The 22,679-nt window shown below is 42.8% G+C and overlaps 1 protein-coding gene across 1 annotated transcript; it reads right to left on the bottom strand.

The window, feature by feature from the left end:
* Positions 1-1,525: 1,525 nt before the first annotated feature.
* Positions 1,526-22,217, bottom strand: LOC115385812 (adhesion G protein-coupled receptor A2-like; the record flags this gene model as incomplete). Its single annotated transcript, XM_030087884.1, has 5 exons — positions 22,162-22,217; positions 5,533-5,604; positions 3,280-3,351; positions 3,068-3,139; positions 1,526-1,689 (listed from the first exon to the last, which is right to left on the bottom strand). Coding segments are annotated over exons 3-5 (268 nt in total), but the record flags the coding sequence as incomplete, so codon positions are not given.
* Positions 22,218-22,679: the final 462 nt, after the last annotated feature.

Consider the following 22,679-nt stretch of genomic DNA (forward strand, 5'->3'; position numbering starts at 1 on the left):
TGTGTGACCCAGCATGCTATGCAGTCACTTTCCAATGCCTTCACACTGAAGGACTCGTTTCCACCTGGGATGCCAGGTGGAGCCAATTAATTAACTAATTAACAAAAGTGCTAATTAAGTGGAGCATTATTTGGGGGCTGTGGGATCTCATTTTTGATTACAAATCAAGAGCTACAGTCGATGTGGGAAACTTGGCTTTCAACTTTATTAAGACAGAAGTCACTAAAATGTGCAAATTTACAAACTTAAAGAAATAGAAATATATTATTTCTTGTTGGTTTTTTCCTATTTTGCTGTTATTGTTGAGTTCTTCTAAAGTCTCCTGCATTCTCTTTCTTTACAACAGTTATCTGCATGTCCTCCCTCACTGCATCAACAAACTTTGACAGATCGATTGATCGATCGACAGACTGACCGGCTCCACCCACAGGTTGCCAGTCCATCACAGGGCAAATACAGCGAGACAAACAATCTCATTCACACCAGTGGGAAATTTAGCGTAAACACTTTATGACACAGTTAAATACACAGTAATGGTGAAAAATGTGCCTGCAGGGCCTCATCGTCCAGTGAACCCTCCAGAGTGCTGCTCATTGACAGGCGGAGCCTCAGACCACGCTGCCAGCCTCGGTCCTGGAAGGGAACAGCTCCACCACCTGAGCTTCTCAGATGCTCTCTATTAGACTAAACGGAATGAAGTGTGAACAAACCAAAGAAAATATTTTGTGTTTTTGACATACTTGATCAGTGTGTCTTTGGCATTCAGTATTAACAGTTATTTGGGGTTTCTTTTGTTGCAATCATACAATAAAGCTTATAAACAAACACACCAGCTTTTATATATCAAACTTAAGGATGTGTGTGGGAGGAGGTATGGTATTATCAGAAGTGTATCTAATTTAGTAGATAAATCATGTCTAATATCATAATATCGTCTATATATAAACCTATTATAAAGAAACAAGATCTTTCAGACACGTTTCACAACTTCTATCCCATGCCAGATACATGCTGCGACCCAACAAGGAACCCAAAGACTTTGTTTCCACATTTCATACCTTCAAGCATCACATTTCAATCAGGTTTTTTGGGCTCAAACTCTGTGGAAAAATCACTTGAAACGGTTTTTAAGGAAAATTATTTCTATTTATATATTTTGTAGCTGCTTTGCTAGTTTTTCACTGGCTGTTATTCTTTGATCCTCAATTTTCATTTTCATTACAGTAAATGTCCATTGATGGGGGAGGATTTCATATAAGCCCGATTGGGCTTCTCCACCCTCCTGCATACTCTGGTTTTATTTCATGCAATTTTGTCTTATTTTGTCTGTAGAAAACCAACCTGGCTTGCTTCGGGACACAATTCTGAGTTGGAATACCGATTCGGGTACAGCTCAAGTCATTTCTCCTTGGAAATCTGATATAATATGGCCATATATTCTGGTTCTGCTCTATTTGTTCTCATTTTTCTGAAAACTAAACATGTCACCTGCCATGTTTGGGGCGCAGTTCAGTGAAATCCTTACCGCAGCTGAGCTGCTGTTCACGGAGGCTGCGGAACTCCAGGCCATGCAGGTGGTTGGGGAAAACGCAGAGCGTGTCGTTGCCGATCCTCACGGAGCGGCGCCGGGCCCAGAGGAGCAGCCACTTGAGCTGGCAGTCACAGAACAGAGTGTCGGTGCTGAAGTGCCTGGTGAGAAAACCAGTTCACAGTCACAACCCGCGCATGTGTGTGTGTGTGTGAATGTGTGTGTGTGTTTGCCACTTCAGTCAACCAACGGGCGCCAGTCACAACAGAAAATTTGGACACGTCACAACAGCAGAGGCAGGTGTAGCTGATAGAATTAATGACGGTTTCATCGCGTTTGTGTTGTGGCAGTTCCAGGGCGCAGGTACTGTGCAAGCTGACTGGCTGGCAGGGCCGCGTCGCCCACTCGCATGGAACAAAGCCGTGGTTAAAGTCATTAGTGACACCTGCGCTTTTCCTACTGTATCCAGCCAAAATAAGTGGTGCGAAAGCTGCCAAATAATACTCCACTTTTTCCACCACTGTTGCGCAGTAAAAAAACTGAAGAATTTAAAATAACTACACTGAACCACATCCAGAAAAGTTGGAGCGTTGTGTAAAATGTAGTTAACGACAAGGTCCAATCCAGTTCATCTCTGTGCATCTACGTGCATGTGTGTAGTTTCAATGTTTATTGTGTCTTTTTCATTGTGTTTTACTGCCATTGTTACTTCTTGTCTTGAAAAACAGACAACTTTCATTCACAAGGTCAAGCTCTTGTTTTCGAATTGGAGCGGCGTATTTGTGTTCGATCAATCCACTATTGGAATTCTAGATTATCTGGTTTTGAGCTCTGTATTGAACTGCACAATTCAATAGTGTGAGTCACTTTCGAGGGCTCAGAGGCTCAGCACTGAGCCATTGTTTGTGAGCACAGATAAACTCTACCTTTTAAAAGTAGTAGAGTATTTTTGCCGATCCCTCAGCTCCGCATTAAAATACATGATTCAACTGTGCAAGAGCTCAGGGACATTTACAAAATCACTGTCTACGTACACAGTATCTGAAAAAGAAATACATCAACATGATGCAGAAATGCCACCGTGGGACTGAAGACAGTGCATTCAACAGACATGTGACCTGTGGATGCATGGATTCAAATTGAGAGTCTTTCTGGCATTCAAAAAGTCCATTCCGTCTAATTTTCTTTTCTTTTTTTTTGAGTTTGAAACTATGTAGGGTGGGGTTACATTAGAGCACATGTCAAAACTGAAATGCAAGTGGAGAAAGAACCCATTAAAACTGAACACTGTGCCTTGTTTTTTGTTTTGGTTTGGTTTCATATGCTGCCATGCCATGCCACATCTTTTTTTTTTTTTTTTTCTTTAGATGAAGCCAAACCCACATTCTGCACACATAACAGCATTGGTCCATATTAAAAGAATCCAACTGCCTACAAAGTAGAAAATGTCACCCAATTAAATATTAAAAAAAAAAAAAAAAACATTTGGCACATGAGAAACAATCAGATATGAGTATGACTATAATGTGTTCAACTTACAGCACTTTGAGGGCCACGAGGTGCGTGAAGAGTCCCGTGGTCAGAGTGGAGAAGATGTTACCAGACAAATTTCTGTTTGTAGAGAGAGGAACCGACACAGACACACAAATACAAGTCACTTATCACACAGAATTTGCTAGAACAATTCTCCGTCCTATCGATTTGCTGACAACAAAGAGCCAACTAATGGTTTAAATTCCGTGATAACTCACAATTTTGAGAGGTTTCCCAGATCAGAAAACATTTCAGGGGCGAGACAGCCAATCCTGTTGTTGGACAGATCCCTATAAAGGAGATAAAGAAAAGCGTTGTCCAGTTGGTGCAACTATTTTCACTGATATTGAGACAGAACAAGTGAGAACAGGAATCAATGGCAAAGAAAACACGTGTCTGTGTTGTCACACACGCTTAAATGGAGAACTTACACAGCTGCGACGGCTGGCTATCGATGTTATCTATTCACCTTCCTGGAACATACGTGCTGACCTTTTGCAACCTTTAAATCGTCGCATAACTAACCACTCCTGGCAAACACACACACAGGCAAACGCATGCGAGTGCGGCGGGCTTCCACATGTGAGCGGCCGAGCGCCGCGGCGTCCGTGGCTCTGTGCCCTCACACTCTGTAATTAAAGAGCTGCTTTGCAGGAGCAGCTGTGGGAAAATAAGCAGAGCCCTCGAATAATCACCAGTTAGGGAGCACTTAAATTAGCACTCTGCTGCTCCCCGAGCCTCGTGCACACGCGCCCTGAATCAGCACGGCGGGCTCGCCGGTTGCGGCCGTGCCAGTCCGGATCCCACTAACTATCACGCTGCAGTCATGTCACTCACTCTCTCCTTGACCCTAAATGTAGAAAGCCACCATGAGAGCTATCGCTCCAAACTTCACTCAAGAGAAAAGATCAGAAAACAAGAGCTAGGTCACCTATGGTTGACCTCTCAGGCCGTTTTCGGAAACTTTAACAAATTAGTACAGTCATCATATTATTAACCAGGTTGCAAAGAAGAGAGTTTGTTGAAAGCAGTTTTAGTTTGTTTCTATTTAACTAACTATTACGTTATTTTTATTGGTTTTCCTAATCGGTAACTGTTTGAAAACATTCAGGAAAGGTGAATATTCACATCATGCTAACTAACTAAATGATTAAGTATGATAATGGATGTGTGGTAGAGCTGAAAGACTGTAAAACACAGCGATGCAGCACGTGCACTACAGTTATAGTGAATCAGTTTTCTGCACATGCATGACTCCTGGTTCATTTTCTTCTGGGACTTGGTTATTGCTGAGTCACCCATAAAAGTAATTCCACTTCCTCATCTGTTCAAGTGAACGTGAGCGTACTGACCACTGTTCATGCTTGTAGCGGACTGTTCACCCACATGCAGTGTGTGTGGTTTCATTACAAAAACGACCAACAGCACCAACATGCAGGGCAATGCCAGCATTCTAATTACATCTTTTTCAGTGTTTTTTCAAATGTGCAACTGTAGCTCCTGAGTAAAATTGATGTTTTAGTATAATAGGATCTTGGTTTGACCAACTCAGAGGATAATAGTATCCAACCACCAATCGGCCTTTTATAATTAAGGAACCAGGACGTTAAAGACAAGCCCAGTTTACAATAGGAGAAAAGCAGAAGACACTCTGGCCAGGTTGCCATCCCATCATACGTCAAACACAAATCACACACTCATTCTCAATTACTTTATTTTGTCAGCCTAATAGTGTGTAGATCCTTGTTTTGCTTCCAAATAAATCCTGACCCATCCTACACTCTGAAGGCCTGTGAAGGTGTGTGGAGCATCTCCCACCGTGAAGATCCTTTAAGTCCAAGCATTTGCACTCTGGTGACCCAAAGGGATCAAATGCGTCAGTGAGCCTTGGCCACCGATAAAACGTAGCCGGCTCACCGCTTTTCCTTCATTTAGCCACGTCTGATAAACCCTGACCACTGCGGACCAGCCAACAACACCCTGAAGAGCTGTACTGGTGGAGACGCTCCGTCCCAGCCACCGAGCTATTCCCAAATGGTCAAACTCACTGAAATCATCCCTTTTCTGATCACGTAATAAGTGTGATTCACTCAGTCCGTGGCCATAAAGCTGTGGCTGATCGGTACTGGTGATCTTTTTCTGCACTATGTCTGTACTTTAACCAGCAATGTCACCACAGGATCATTAACTTTACAGCCTATAATCACAGTGGAGTTTGAGGATTTGGATTTTCTAAGCGTGTCAAGCTAATGTGAGGGGAGCCATTGCTTCAAACAGCACATTGTGCCAGGAGTTAGCTTTGCTAGGTAAAGACAGTTGAAAAATGTCTTAAAAAGGTAACGTGAGTGCTTTCGCCTCATTTGAGTCTACCCTTCAGTGTGCACTCAAAAACACTCGTTGTCTCGGAAGCCTGAGGACTTTTCCCACTTGTCCCCCGGAGAAGGCTTATGACAAGGCTTCATCATACTTACAGTCTCCTCAGAGCTAGCAGACCACGGAAGGCCCCGGGCTCCACTGTACTTATCAAATTATTCTTCAGGTCCCTGGGGAGGAGAGAGAGAGCGGAAGTCAGAGATCACATCTGTCTATCCATCTATCATTGCATTTAACTATCTCTGCATCGACCTGTTGATTCATCCAGTCTTTAACACAGTTCTTCTGTCCCACCATCACTGATGTTTACATCGAGCCATTATCCATATAACTTGTTATAATTGTCCATCCATCAATTCATGCACTGATATCCATGTATCCTTCCCTCCTTCTTCCTGCCTACCTATCATTATCAGTGTGCATCCATTGATCTCTTCAGAAATTTGCCCCAAGTGTTTGGGTAGGAATTACTTCTGAAGCAAACACTGTGACTTCGACCCCATTCACATGATGCTTCATGAAAAAATGCCTCGCTTTTGCCTTTTCATTTTAGAGATCTGAAAACAATGCTCATTCACACAGAAGCTGCAGAAACACTGAAAATGATTTGGTTTGCACGCCTGGCCACAGGCTGATGTTGTTGGTTATCTTTGTAATGAAACAACACACACATGCACGCAGAGAACTATAAACATTAAAGACGAGTACCCAGACATTTGTGTGGACAGAAGACCAAGTAGGATTTGTTGTTCCAGTGACTCTCAGCTCTAAAACTACCAATTCCCAGTAGACTATGGACTGGAAGTCATGACACTCTGGAGACCAACACTGTTGTTATTGTCCATCTACTCGCCCATGTGTAGAAGTACTATTTACCACAGATGTAGTGTGTATGTGCAGTAGCAGCGTTTTCACTCGTCTATAAGGCGACGGATTCTGAGCATTTTCAAAAACTTGCATTTTCAAAGTCGAGAAGCACCGCTGTCCTGTAAACACATACCCAACACACAATGAAAGCTTTTCATTTTTCCTTGAAATCTCTGTTGTGTAAACGGGCCCCACACACACCAGTAGCATCCTGTGTACCTTGATTACTTCACTCACTGCGTTAGGATGTTTATAACATTCAGTCCAAATCACAGTACAATGAGGCAGGAATCAAAAGGCTGTTTTCAAGGTTTCAAGTAGAATCAAGAAACCAAGGGATTGAAATTAAGAGAACTCCAAATGCCATCTCAAGTATTTGTGTGATCAAATAACAATGTCCTTAATCCCTATATTTATCCCATCAGGAAATGCCTCTGTGAGTTCACTTGCACCTGTTAGCCGGACGGCACATTTCCTGCATGCTTGAGACCCAGACCACATCCAGCCAACAGGCCAAAAGCACACATGTTGTGGTTCCAGCCCAGGCACTCCTTGTCCACACCCCCCCCCCCACACCCCCCACCCCCCACCCCCCCACCCCCCCCCCCCCCCCGACCCCCACCCCGCCTAACCCCAAAAACCTCTGACCATACTAAAAATGGATCGCAGAAAAATCTCTTCGCTGCTTTTCCCTTCAGGCCAAGGAAAACTTCCTGAAATTGTGTCCCTGGTTTCCTTTAGCTGTGTATGTCCAATGTGATGAGAATAATAATAAGAAGCGTAGTGCCTTTTTTCCCCCCCCAAATATGAGAGACAATGTGATCCGACTCAGCCAAAGACTTTTCTTTCCTCTTTATTTTCCATTTAAATTAAAAGACACACAGGGCAGATTGGGGCCAGCCAAAGGCAACAACACATAAGTAACAAGACTATCAAAGCCGGAGCCATCATCCCAATGTGAAAATAAACATAATGCTCAAAATCATTTTACACAACACTGAGGGACAGCTCTGTGGCAAAATGCCTTTTTTTACTTAATGACAACCAAAGAAAAATGAATTTTCTTACTGGGTTACATTTTTTTTGGAAGCCATCCAGCAGTGTTTGCTCTAGAGATTAAAAGGCATGGAAATGTACCGGCTCCAAAGTCTGTGCTGTGGATGTGTTCCAGGAAAGAATGTTAATTCGGTCAATGTAAAGCATTAGTTACCCGTACAGCAAACGAGACATCGTTAGCAGCAGAAAAATTACTCTCATCAAAGGTTAATGATCTGTGCATTGTTGTTTAGTCCATGGCAAAATCGCACACTAACACACACACACACACGCAGGTACATACACCAGTCATTAGACCAGACTCAAGTAAGATCAAAAACATGCGCACCATGTGGATTGCCTTCTGGGTTTTAAAAAACACAGTATTTCAAATATTGAATATCTGAAGTTAATGCTGTCAGTATTTCAATAAAATTGAGGCTGCAGTTCGTGAAGCATCCTCTCATCGTTCAACAATGTGAAAGCAAACAAATTGAAAAGATAGATGTCAGTCTAACGGAAGCCAGTTTTGGGCTTTGATTATTATTAAGACAGAAAGAAAAACAGTTCCCAGCAGTTCAGTGTCTCGTGGTTCAGGTCTGAGCCTAGAACCATGCCACTATAACACATGGATTCTTCTGCTATGCAGTCATGATGTTGCAGCTTTGCTCTGGATTTCTAACAAGAAACAAGACATTCCAAACAAAAAATGAATTTGGTTTTAATAGCTTCAAAAGCATTGCTTTCAATGAATGGTTCTTGTACACAGGAGAATGTCACATACTGAATGATCATTGGAGAATCCAGGCTGAAATCACATCAGTCAGAAAAAACAGAAACAAAACAGACAAACTTTTCTTATAAAGAAAAGCTGACTTTAATTTAAAGCTGCTTGCATGTATAATAAATTGCGTGTCCTTCATGTTTACGTCTTTTTATACTTACGTATTCATTCAATTAACACAAACCATTCGTGAAAGATTTCAATCCTTGTCCAGTTTCTATCACTCATGTCTCTATTTTTTTGAACTGCCTGGTGATCATATACGACTTTATACATTCCAACATTTGATGCTTTATTTGCAGATAAATGATCGTTCAAACTTTATCCGGTATAGGTGCCGTATACTCCTTTACACCCCGAATCCCCAGTGAGACTTTCATCAATCACACCGTGAGGTCCAGCACATTTTAGGAAGAGGACTGAGGTTGCTTTCCCCTGGCGGTTCCAGTCAGGTCGGCCAGCGGCTAGCTCTCATCTCTGCTCTCATCCCATCCGCCTTTGATCATGTACAATAACGCTACAAAAGAGCGGGGGTAGGCTGCAGGTCAAAGGGTCAGCCGCCGTGCCTTGCAGCACCTCCTTTCATCGCAGGCCCTCCCCTCAGCTCGCCGCTGAGTCTGCTGACGGTTGAAAACATCCCACCTCATCGACTGCCTGCCTTCGCAGAGGGGGCACAGGTCAGCGCTCACTGAATCTGCGCACAGCAAATATGCTACTGTGTGACGGCTGGAATCCCATTCAAACAAGCAACCTGTTGATTTACAGCTCTGATGCTTTTATCCATCTGAATTCCCTGTGGTTGTTACCATATATCACCATCATAACAATCCCATAAAGAATAATTGTTCCGTCACTATGCCGTGGTCTCGGTTCTTCAGATTGTGCCAACTGTACTCGTGTTTATTTCCGCGGCTTCCTGCATGTGTTCACTTTTAAAGCCACATTAAACAAACTACAGCTTCACAGGCAGCGGCTTTTATAGCCGTCATCACTGAGTCAACGCGTCGTTGCAAATAAATGTCATAAATTGCAGTTGTGTGGCATAAACTGTATCTGGACGGTTGGAGTCCGTTTCATATTCGATCAAGAGAGTGTCAAAAGTTCCAACAATCAGAGGAAGCTATTTAAAAGGGAGTGTTGCATCCTTTTCGGTGAATAATTATCCAGTGTGATCAGTAACACTCTCGCACAACAATAGGATAAACTAAAGATTGACTGGCCAAGTAAATAATATCCCTTGAAATCACTGCTGTGGATGAAGCTTCGTTCTGTAACGTTTCGCTCTTGTTTGGAATGGACTCTGGACAAAACGTAATAATGCCCCCGGTTCTGTTTTTAACTTTTCCTGTGGCGGTGCAACCACACTGGATTTAGGAAGAGGCAGTGGCGGGTTCAAAAGGTCGCTCCCTCCGTTTCCCTCTTTTCCCTTCCCATATGCACGCACATAAACAGAGAGGCGGGCAGCTCGGAAGCTCCGGCTGTCACTTAAATCAGCGCTTCCCTACTGGTCTGGCCTTGGGACCCACAATTCTTCTCAGTCATTACAGTGAGTCACACATCAGTTAGTTTAACTCCCATTCAATTATTTCCATCCATCCATTCTCCTGGGTGCTTATCCTGTTGACGGTGGCAAAGAGCTGGAGCCAATCTCCAAGCGAGAGCACACCTGGACCGCTGCCAGCCCGGCACACGCGGGGACAGATAACCACCTCGGGGCAGTTAAGGCTTTCAGCTCGCTTTGCTTGCGAAAAGGTGGAATGCAGCAGGAAAACAAACAGCCCAGAGAATAATCGGGTCGACGCAGCTCTGGATGATAATTCAGAATCCTACTTTCATTCTATAACCGTCAACAAGGGACTTCGATATCTGTTATAATCAGTGGTGTAGTGGTCCCCAAAGGAGTGGGCATATGCTCAATTTTTGCTTCTAAAGCATCTCAGAAGTGTTTTTTTTTTTTTTTTTTTTAAAGAAACAGTGTTTTTTTTAAATCCAGCCACAGTATTTGCTCATTGCCTATTACAACTACTTACTACATTTACTACGATCGGCTTCACGCATTTCAGAAATGGTTATTCTTCACCATTTAGAAGATAAAGTAGCCTGAGCATTTCCAACAAAGTTCCACCTTGAGAGCAATTTTCAAGAAGTTGCTTTTTCAATGGCTCCGAGCACCGCAATGGACCCTAGAAATACAACAAAAGGCGTTGCACTTTCACTAGAAATTATTCCCATGTAAGTGAGCCCTAACTGTTAGATGACAAGGGAATTATTTTTAAGAAAGACAAAAACAAAATTAAGTTTTTAAAAAAATATGGCTAAATTTAGAATATCAGGACAGAGACATTTCAAAGATGAACATCTTGTCTGCAGGGTGAAGAAATGGCGAAGCGTCAGTCTGAAAACAACAGTGAATCCTTCAAAAAGAAGATGGGGCAGGGAGTTACAAAGTTCAGTTCAGTTCAAGTTTATTTGTCATATACATTAGGGTACAGGGTAGCATAAGCAATGAAAAATGGTTTGCCCTCGGCAGTAAGTGTAACCCCCTGATCCCACAGCACGCGTCTAGCTGCGGTGCGCCGCTGCGCGTTCACGTCCGTTTGTGTGTGTGCGCGTCAACGCCCACTGCACGCGTTCTCCTGCGCTCTGCTCCGTCACAGAGCTCCAAAAACATTGTGAAGCGCATGCGCGAGATGTTCAAGCCCCCGCGTTAACTCCATTACCCTTTCACAATAAAACAAGCACACAAACATACTGCATTAAGAGGACAAACATTACCACTACATGGAAAACAAACCATATGCTATTTTTTTCACTCCACAAATGTATTCAAATATCGAAATATGCACATTATCAGTTTTTTGGATATTTGTAATGAGCTTTATTTATGACAAAATGCATATATAAAACAATATTGTTACAAATAAATGTATCACTATATGACTAACCATATCTTGTAACCTGGCACAATATAAGTACTAAAGATTATGCAAAGATACTTCAGTGAACATCTCTGACAATGACCAAAAAGGTAAACGTTTCAAATTATTTAATTTTGAAAACACAGAAGTTGTTTCAGTTCTCTTTCCTGTTTGGAGCTATCCGAACAGCGGGGCTTGACGCGCTCGCGTGCGGCCGCGGCCAAAAGTAGGTGGGACGCGTATTCTTATCCTGGACGCTGCTGAGCGCGCCGCTCGCGTCAGTGACGCACGCGAGTGAACGCTGGATGTGGAACTGCTCCCGACCACTACAATGGCAACCTATTTGCTGCGTCCAGCGCGACGCAACGCTCCAAAAACGCGTGCTGTGGGGTCCGGGGGTAAGACTTCATAGAAGCAGAGGACCAAACCAGAGTTGAGTTCATCTTTTACAGTGAAAAATCTGAGCAGCAAAGTTTGAAACGTTGAACGCTGAAGCAGCACCAGTCCACCAAACACCCCAAAGAGTTTATCCTCAGAGAAACTCCATTTCACATATCATATGTTATGAGGCTCCTGAACTGTTCAGGGAGTGTTGGGGGGTCGTCTAAGTTTACAATAGTGAAAATTTGGTTCCCTCAATCAAAAGGTTGGGAACCAAAAATTCAGTCCATCGGAGGAATGTTGAGTTTTGCATAGTTTTGGGTTGTGTTGGTTGTTAATTTGACCACTGTTACTACATATTTTTTTCCAACCCCAGGTTCGGTTGACCATATTTTACTTTTTTATTCCAAAACAAACTCCTGGTTTTCACTGTTTATCAGAGGACGAGTATTTAAATTGACTGACATTTTGCACACAATGCCACAGTAATTTGTTGTATGCCACGTAATTCCCCAGAGGCGGCTTTGTGCAGCATTACTGCTGAAAGTGGGAAAAAAAAAATAAAGAATACAGTTGCAGATAACATACCCGAAACATAAGTCATAGCTCTGGAGTCTGCTTTTCAGAGGAACTGAAGATAAACGTACCCATTTTGCAGTTTGAAGTGTAGATATTTTTAAACTCGTAACTTTGAGAGTCAGACGCATTTTGTTTAAGTCAATATGTTTGTTTTTTTCATAAAAAATTTGGAGTTTTGTTGTGTTTTGATTCTCTATGAAGGGGAGGCATTGTTTCTATTTGTCATTGTTTAATGAATAATTTATGTTGAAGTCTCTTTTGGAATCAAAAATATAATCTCCTTATTCTACTCTGATGCAATCCAGTAGATGAAGCTCCATTTTCACGTCAACACCCTTTACAATGAAGGATTTCTGTGAAAGGGAAGAAAATATGCCACCAGAGAGTTTTTATGTAAAACACAGAGAAAATGTGAGAGCAGGAATCTCCAAACCACAGTCTACTGAACAGAAGTGCAAAAAGAAATAAAACTGAATGATGGTCTCTGGTAATAGAATCTCAAATAAACTTTCACTTTTCTTTTCCGTTGAGGTAAACGCTGGCCCCGGACACCATTTTGAGTATTTATGGTGCACGCAAGCATGCAAACAAATGATAACCATCTCGGGGAGCGCTGCCCCACATATCCGCTGTAGATACAGCTGCAGTCGCTCAAACCAGATGAATGTTTGAACAATAACCGTTTTCGGGCTCCCTCGGTCATGCACGTTTGAGGAGCAGTAGCAGTCTTCGATATAAACTCCGCCGTTTGTGGTTAATGTTTGAAAAGCTGCTGAAGTGCTTCCCAATTAATTTAAACTGCACTGTATATCTTAGCCGGCTGGGTTTTTTCTTCCCGGAGCCGCGTGACCCCGGAGAACAGCGGCGATGTGACACTAATGGGCAGATTCCTCCTGGACTCTAAATGATTACCACATCACACGGTCACACCAGGGCGGAGGTGTGTGCGCACACACACACACACACACACACACACACACACACACACACGCTTCCAGTGAGTGGAAACAGACACGCGCTGGACAGACCACACACACACACACACGCACACGCGCTCCAGGCACTCAGTCTCAACTGAGCGTGCTCTGCCTTTGATAGCAAACAGTATTTAAATTATATGCAGTCTCATTAAATAAATCTCAGCGCTGATGTAATTATCAGAATACCATCAGAATCACTGGAGGTCACATGTGACACGACGTACACAAGCAAATAAAACCGAGGCTCGCTTGTGGCCATTTGGGCACTCACCCAAATGGAAGGCGATGCAGCGCGATGTATTCGATTGTGCTTCGCACTTAATGAAATGAGACAATGACATACATTCATTAGTGGATCATATTTCTCCGCGATGCGTCCGAACATGTGAAAAGGCACCTTGTTTTTCGTAAAGGAGAAGGATCTGGCTCGTGTCAGAAGGTTAATCAACAGGTCGGAATCCAGACAAAATGATAAATAGTCGCTTTATGACGGGGACACATGGATATATTTGGAAATGACGGCTGCGGTAATGAAGGGAGCTGTTTAATCAGTGAGTGCTTCCGTCTCATTTTCCAGCAAAACTTTCAATATCTGGCAGTTTTTCAGCATTACTCAGAGTTTTTAATGATGCTGAGAAGCTCTTGGTACAGAAGTGGAGCACACCTTATCTCATCAGTGATTGGACAGCCAGACAGCAGAAGTCTCGGGTGCCACCAAACTGACCTGTATATGGGCGAATAGCTTTCATGTAGTTCTCTACATATAAATGCTCTAAAAGTTATTCTTATGATAGCAACACTTGCTAATTCCCATCAGCAGAGGCAGGACAGGAATATGAGGCTAAAACGTCTCAACAGAGATGATTGTTTGCCTCTTTGTGTTCGCGCCACATGACTAATTTTTTTTTTTTTATTGTGTTGACATCTGGGCTTTGATTGGGCAACAAAAACCACGAACTTGTTTATTCAAAACCATTTCTGGGGAATTGACTCACGGTGTGTGCCTTGCTCAAAGGTGAATATTTTCTCAAGTCTTGGTTTGATTAAGTCAGAGTTTCCTCCAGCTATTCCTACTACTTTGCAACATTTATTTAACCATCACCGTCTGACAGCCATGCAGCGAATGATGCTGCCTCCACCATGCCTCATGATGCTGTGTTTGACGTCTATCATACATGATAATTAGTCCATCCATCCATCTCCTATCCTATATATCCCACTTAACCCTGCAGGGTCGGGGCTTGATATCTACTAAGACAGCAAAAAAATTACTTTTTGTCATTTTTTTCATTTGGTATTTGCAGTAATTATGTGGCAGGATTGTTGCCATCCGCCTAAATATTAGTAATTGCAATCATAAAGAGATGTCTTTTTACTTTAATTTTCTACCATTTCCAGATTTACTATGACATATGTTACCGATATCATGACAATTCCCTGATAAACCTCAACATCCAAAGTCTCTGACCTTCTCATTACCCTCAGCTGTACTGATAGTAAATATTACCCACCGAACATCCGCCTGTTGGCCCTATATTGTGACTGCTAAAACTACACTGGCTCAAGTCCCGATGATAATGTGGGTTTTGTTTATTAAAACCATTTATTTGAATGTTAAATATTCATGGGTCCGTTTGCAGATGCTTTGGGGGAAGGCCCGGCCGCGCACTCTGAATAACAACAGACACTCACCGAGACAGATAACCACCTACTGGATTGTAAATAAATATGTGTTGAAAGCTCACTGAGAGGGGAGGGAAGGAAGGCAGACAGTCAGACAGTTCAGTCCAATTAAACAGAGCCACTGTCAATGCGTTGTGACAGGCTCGTATCTGCCGCTGCCAGAGATTCAAATGGCGATGTACATTAGTGTGTGTGTGTGTGTGTGTGTGTGTGTGTGTGTGTGTGTGTGTGTTATAAAAATAAAATATTCCACATACAGTAAGCACTGCAGGACCTGTGGCCACCAATTAATTATTCAGTCTTGCCGGCACGACATACGGCATAATCCGACCGCCTATTTGAAACCATCATCACTCATAAACGGAAGTGTTGTATTAATTAGCATATTCTTGCAAGTCTTCTGCTTTTACAGTATATTTAAAATGCGATTTCAACTCCAGCACTTAGATTCAACTTGTTGACTCTTGACATGTTTGAAAAGGTTAAAAATTGGGCAATAAGTCTGTTGGATTCCAGGAAGGCGAGAGAAAAAAAAAAAAAACAAAAAAAAGGAGGCCAATAGGTCCTGAAACCCAGAATTAGACTTACTTTCCTCTACATTTGTTGCTCCAGAAAACAGAATGGTTCATTTAATTATTAACTACATCAACTCACCAACAACAGTTACTTCAAACTTTCACACTTGTAGAGCACATTGTTAATGACCAAACTTAGAGCAAAAACAGTTACAAGAATGTCACAACTTGAATTGGACATTCAGCATTGGGAACACTGACGTCATTTAACTGATACAAATCTCAAAGGTAGTGTCAAGTTTTAACATTATTAATCCAAAAAAAAAAAAAAAAGAATTAGACTACATACAGTTTCTGTGTAAACAGGCAGTTTTTGACATGCTGCTAATACACTATGGATGTGGGAAACAGCTCTTCTGCAAATTTGGATGATGAAGTTTCAAGCATTTCCGCTATCACAGTGTAAACAGACTTTGTTCCCAAAAAGTTGTTTAAATGCGAAATTTTACTGAACCAAAACACAAAAATGATGCACTTTCACTTTAAACGGCATGCAAATAAACCCTGTTACTATTTCCCCACACTTCTTTTTATTAGAGGAGAAGCACCTCATAAAAACTGCTAATGGCCACATCAGCCAGTGTAAATGTTGAATCAGATATGAGAAGGAAAAGACCAACACCACTTATGACAAACGTTCCCAGTGAACAATGCTGGTGATTTTAAAGTCACAGTGTAAGTGGATACTGCGGTTCAGGCTCAGTAATATATAATGTAGATATCCCTGCATTTTTAATCCATTTGGTGCAATGATTAAACATTTTTTCTGACTGCTGGAGTGCAACGTGTTCCTCATGGGCAGATGAGCAATGCATTAGGAATGGTTTGTTGTGATTTTCTTACTTTAGGGTTTGGAGAAGAAACATAAAAGAAAAAAAAGCACCTGCTTTTCAGCCGGCATGCCTGATTAAAAAAGTCACTTCAAAACAAAAGAAGCATTTTTTGAATCAGATGGAGAAAAAAGAAGAAAAACTCCAAGAATCCCTGAACTCTGAGAATGATTTTTTTTGTCAACGGCTCAGTAACTGTATCCTATTTTGGTGCTACTGTTTTCATCAGTGTGAGACATTTCAATGAGAACAAAGCGAAAGGTCAAGGAGAGTACGAGGCAAATTCTTCTCTCAGAAGCTTTTGATGGGAGTCCTCTTGCACTTTTGTTATCTTTTTTAAGCAGCATAGCACAACAAAGCGAGAAACAACTCCCACTTTCCCCAAGCTGAAAACAAATACAATGACTGCTCCTAATAAATTGCGCTGCTTCTTTTACTCGTAACTGGAGGTGAACTATGATTAACAGCAACAGTGAAGCGGAGGGAATAGTCGGAACGGATATCTAATGCCTCCATTTCTCCAAACTTGGTCAGCGATCAGTCACACCCATGGCACCCACATGCTTCGCCTCAGCTGTGACCTAGAAATGCTCTCCAGTAAAATAACAATAAAAGCTTTCATATTTCTGGAGCGTGCTTTGATCCATTTAAGGCTTCATCTGACTTCATGTCCTGTGTTAGAGAAACGACAGCAGGGGGGGGGGGGGGGGGAACCCACACACTTTTGTACAATAAAGGAAGATCTGAATCAAAACTGGAAATGACGTACATAGAATAGAACAGATACAGAGAAACAATTGGTCCAAAAAGTAAACTGAACAATTACAGTGACAATGCCGAGATGTGTTTGGAGTAGAAGAGTCAGATTTAATTTACTTCAGCGCCCACGTACCGCCTGAATTGATCTCAAAACTGAAGTTTTCCCTCAGTTATAGAGAAACAGACATATAACAAGGGAATTCACCGTCATTGCTGCTCTGCACAGGACTGAACCTAATCAGTCACATCTAGCTAAAGGATGTTAGCGTGCTAACAGAGGCTAGCACGCTAATGGTGCCGAATGCAGGACTTGGAGGCGTAGATCTGAGGCTGTGCACTCCTATCCTTGAGAAAAATTTTATTAGATTAGAAGTATTCCCACCATAATAGTAGCATTCCAGCGTAATATGCATGGTATGAGGAGGCATACTTTTGAGTGTTTTCCAGTCACACTTGCTTTGTTAAAATGCTAGCTACTGATGTCATTACGCTCCTGTGCTTGCAATGCTGCATTCAGGTCTGACTTGGAAAATTGCCTTCTCTTTCACTCCCTCACAGTCACAAGGATGCGTTTAGGTACCAAAACATGGTACCATTTGATTTTACGTTGAATCGGTACTCGGTAGCACTGAAGAAATTTGGTTGGTACCAATTAAAGTACCAAATTCAGTACCCATCACTAACTACTACCAGGCAGAGGAAGTGAAAGATGTGATGAAGAACCCCAAATAGCTGGAAAATGCTGGACTGACAGATGACACAGGCAGTAATGATGGCATGATGGCAGCAAAAGAACAGACACTGAGCACAGTAGAGGCGAAGGTCCACCACAATAGATCAGACCAAAGGTGCTGCAGAGACAGCCCAGCACATAGTAGCAGAGTGGAGGATGCAGGCAGGATCACTATACATGGAAAAACACCACCGAGAGGCTGGGGTAGTGTACAGAAACGTATGTTTCCAGTAGAGACAAGAGGTATCCAAATCCCAATGGGACATCCCCCAAAGGTGGCTTAGAACAACATGGCGAAGAACTTCAGCTTCCAGACTGACAAACAGCTGCTGGCTAACCAGCTGGACATTGTGGCAGTTGATAAACTGAAGAGGGAAATCATGATAGATGTGGCAGTACCAGCTGAGAGTAACATCAAAAAAGAAGGTTGGGGAGTACCGAAGGGTTTAAGGAACAGATGTGAAACGTAATTCCCACAAAATACACACACAGTAAAGAGCTACTATATCAGAAAGGTGAACACAGCAACATTGACAATTGCCAGAGACGCTCAAAGCACATCCAGGATTTAGTGCCGTGTTGTTATAATGGAGCCACGTATGTGTGGAAGGAGAGAACAGTCCATCATCATTTTTGGTCCTATAGCAGGCCCTCTGAGTATCTGGTGTATGTACGTGCGGTGCATCCACATGTGATTCCAGTGCCAGTGATTTACACTTCATTGAAAAAGTGCTGCTAACTCCGCAACAGCAGGCAGGACAATCACCACTCTGGATTCCTCTCTTGTCACTGCTAAATTACACACAAGTGTATTTACTGCAAATGTGCAGAACTCTGCATTGTAGAAAAAAAAGTTACAAAACAAATGTTACTGTTTTCAATTGAAAATGCAGTGTAAACAGATCCTAATTTTATTCTCAGTTTGTCCTGGTGACCTGTCCAGGGTCTACACCATCTTCACACAAAGAAGTGGCTCAAGCTGCTGAAGCTTTAGGTGTAAACAGAGTCCGCAAACACTGCTGTCCACACTGGGCCAAGGCTCATTTCCAAAGAACCTCCCCGATGTTTTCTCAGGCCAGAGGAACTGGATGCTTTTTCCTGCTCTGTGAAGATGAGTGGGACCATCCAGCCTGTCTTCAGCAGAAACTTCAAAATCCAGCTTGAATTTTTCACTTTGCTTTTTAAATATTCGTTTTTGAGAGCAAAACTTACTCTCATTCCCAAAATCCACATTGCACAGCAGGTAATATACTTAAAAGGCTGCTAAAACTGAAGCGCCTGTTGGAGCCTTGAGGCGATGTGTATTTGTCAATACTGGTCTTTTAAGATATCTCTAATATCATATTTAGATTTACTGGATTTCTTTTTTAATGCTCAATAAGCTTTTGTTTTCCCTTCAACACCATCATAGTTTTAAAATTGATCTGAATTTTAAAGTTCCGATTGAGTGGTTGTCAAATTTATTGAAGTGTTATTGATCCCACCTGATGAATAATGAATTAGATTTTTTTATTAATACTTGACTTGCAATCCTTTGAAGAGAACCCCGGGGTGATTTTGGATTATTGTATAATTACTGAGCATTTTTCCACCTCCACTCTCCTTAGAGCGCACTGGACTTCCTTTCCTCCATTCGACCCATACATTCATATGCACAACCAGCTGGGAGACGCGTCCTTCAGCGACGTGCCATTGCCTCATCAATCACCACCCAAGGAGATGCGTCTCATCGAGAATGGCAGCAGAAACGTCACTTTGTCAGGAGCTCACCAACTTTTTGAAAGGACGCCGCTTCGTGCCTCTGACATCTACTTTTCAGAATGAGCAATTGCAGATGTTACTCTGAATTTTGATACCGTCTCTGCCCTGAGTCCACTCCATCAAACAGACAAAAAACACACCCACTGCTCTCGGTGGAAGAAAATACATTTACTCTGCTGGGAATAAATCCACTGTCATAACTGTAAAATAATATAATAAAAAGACAAGACTACTGTGTATATTTGACAATCTGAATCACTTATCAACACATTAGTCTGGGCAACAGTTTCATTCAGCAGTTTTTTTTGTTTTGTTTTTTTTTTTTTTTTTAACTTACTGTTGGATTATGTGACAGTAAAACAATTCTCTGGCAGAAAAACTAAGAAATTATTTGGCAAGATAAAATGTGTTCTCAGTCTAATCTTTCTATGAAAATATCAGGACACCATAGTTTCAAAATCCATGCTGCGTAATCGGTATGAAGAGCGAAAACGATGCCAGCTTCATCCGTTTCACGCAGTTCCCTCGACACAGTGAGGCCTTCTGTGACGGGACGATGAAGCGGCAAAAGCCAGATTCAGCGTCCTGACCGGAAAACAGTGATGGGCTTTGTTTCCGCTGCGCCCCCGTGGGACCCAGTTTGGCTGATGGTAATGGGCTTGTGTCCATATGGGGGGATCCAGGCCATCATCCAACATGCAGGGACCATCCATTAAGAGGACACTTTGTGGGTGATTGAGGAAAAACGCATCTGGGGGAGAATTCCCTCTGGGGATTGATTGAGTTGCTGATGTGAGGTTTATGTAGGACATGAACATCCTGATGAGAGAGATCATACTGATGTGATATCCGATGATAAATATTAAAATGAAACACCTGTTGCTTAGACCCCGTTTACACTACGTTTCAAATGAAAACACATTGTTTCTGTTTTTTGGTCAGAAAAGTTTGACCTTTACGTGGCATCTTTTGAAAACTCTTTCTGTTGATCCTGAAACGGCAGAAACAACAACTTCACATCAAAAGTTTAACCTTCACACTTTAAAACATCGTGTAAATTTTTGATTGATATGAGACCACGATGGACAACTTAGATTGTTTATAATGGTATAATAGGTTTGTTTTCGTGCTGTCATGGGGTTAAAAGTAATGGTTTGTCATTTTTGTTATTTAAATTTAGCAATGAACCCAACCAAATATTCACATACTCTAAGATGCTGGAAGTTTTTTCTTGTCTTTTATAGGCTGAATAGCTTGAAAGAAAGACCAAGCATTATATCACTCACCATCTCGACAGCTTTACGACACTAAACAGCATATTTAAATACTCATTTACTCAAAAATTTAGCTCCATCACTCAGTTTTGACTCCACTTTTTTTTGTACAGTTTCAGGACTATCTTTTGATTGAAGGCAGTGAAATTGCAGTAATCACTACTGACTGAGTGATTAAGATTTAGAAAAACTTGAGGTTAAAATCATTCCCATGTCTTGAAACCATCCATGGAAAACACTAAAAAAATATCTTTAATTAAAAGCAACCTTGTTCCCGCATCACTGTTTTTTTCCATTTCTGTCCCAAAAGGCCTGCATGTAGAAGTATGTTGAGACCACAGCTGAAGCAGGCGTGGCGCAAAACACACACACATGCCTTATTAAGCTTGTCAATCAACCTCCAATGCGCTGCAACCCTCAGATCCAGCCAGCCAGCCAGCCAGCCATGCAGCCAGGCGGTCAGTCGGGCCAGACCAGACGAGGCAACAGCTGGCCGTTGCTTCCAACTGACTGAGGCTACCTGGCCTGGCATCAACTGCTCGTGACACACTCCCTCTGCCAAATGCTGCACGCGGGCAGGACGGATGGACAGACCGCACCTGGGGAGTGAGGTGAAGGAAGGGATCGGCCCCGCAACACGCTGCCCCGAAAGGTCAGGCACGCCAAACCCTTGGCCGACTGTCCTCAAAAGCCTCGCAATCACCTCTCTGCTACTCCAGTGGAGCTGGGAGGATGAGAGTGGAAGGGGGGGGGGGTTTGATGGCACTAATAAGGCCCGGAGAGACAGGTGACATCGTCCTGTAGGTCGATCAGCGACACGGTCACCCAAAGGGGAACTGAAAAGGGGCAGAATTATTCCGCTGACATTATTCCGCTCTGAATTTAACTGTCAAGTAGTCAGCGGCTAAACTGACTGTAATAATTTCTCACAGCAGTCACTGATATAGTTTGTGAGTGTGTGTGTGTGTGTGTGCGCGTGTGTGAGCTTGATGTGTGCGCGCTCCATCTGGAGATGACTGAAAGCGAGAGAAAGCCATCAAGCCTGGCGCTCTGCTTGAGCCCGGCTCCTCTCTCCAGCCTCCCCCATCATCAGCCAATGTCAGTGTCAGCATCCGGTTGGGAAGCGGTGATCACGGGGCTGGACGGAGGTGAAAGCAATCAATAGGTGACTTCGGGGCCGGGCGGGATGAGCGGGGGCAGCCATCACAGAGCTCATCACCAGGCTGCATGGAAACAGCCCTGCAGGAAAGCGCGCACGGGGCCAGATTCATTGACATGAGCTCACCACAGTCAGCCAAACCTGCCTGGTCTCGCACTGCATTAGTCCTTCATATATTGCTTTAAATTATCCCCTTTAAGACATTTACTGTGGCTATTGAGGTTAAATAAAAAGGTGAAAAACCACTGGCATGCTTCCCGCATGTTAAATCTCCCCCACCAGTTCTCAACAGGGCTCCCCTCCCTCCCGCCTTGTCCGCTGTTTGCCGTTCCCCAGTAGCGCTGCTGTGATGACAGCTAATAGAACTCAGAGGACGAAACAGTAAAGAGAGTTTGATTTAAGTACTCACAGCTTTTCCAGGGCGGCCAAGCCATAGAAGGAGCCATTCCTCAGCAGAGAGATCTTGTTGTTACTCAGGTTTCTGTTTAGGGCCAAAAGATATGAGAGAGAGAGAGAGAGGAGAAGACGAGATGAGCACACAGAAACAAATGAATGGAAGTACATTGGTAAATACTGAGTTGGGGAGGGGGATTACTTATTCAAATGGCAGATAAACTGTCTATCCTCTGACTGTCAATATGTTGACAGGAGAAATCCTTATCTTCTATGTCTGATGAGATTGCGGCTGTAAATTACTCATCCTGGCCACGTTTCTGTCGTGTTTATGAGCATTTGTGGTTAAGGTGGGTAATGATCCGAGTCACCCCGACCCCGCCCCCTCTCGTCCTCCACTTCTCCATGTCAAAATATCGGCCTAATAGAAAAGCTCCAAGAAACGCCACTTCAGCACAATTCAATCATCCGTTGCTCGCATCAAAACAGCAAACAAATCAATGAAATGCACCGCAGGGATCTTTAAGTGATGAA

This window comes from Salarias fasciatus, unplaced genomic scaffold, assembly GCF_902148845.1.
Source record: "Salarias fasciatus unplaced genomic scaffold, fSalaFa1.1, whole genome shotgun sequence".
Taxonomy (NCBI): domain Eukaryota; kingdom Metazoa; phylum Chordata; class Actinopteri; order Blenniiformes; family Blenniidae; genus Salarias; species Salarias fasciatus.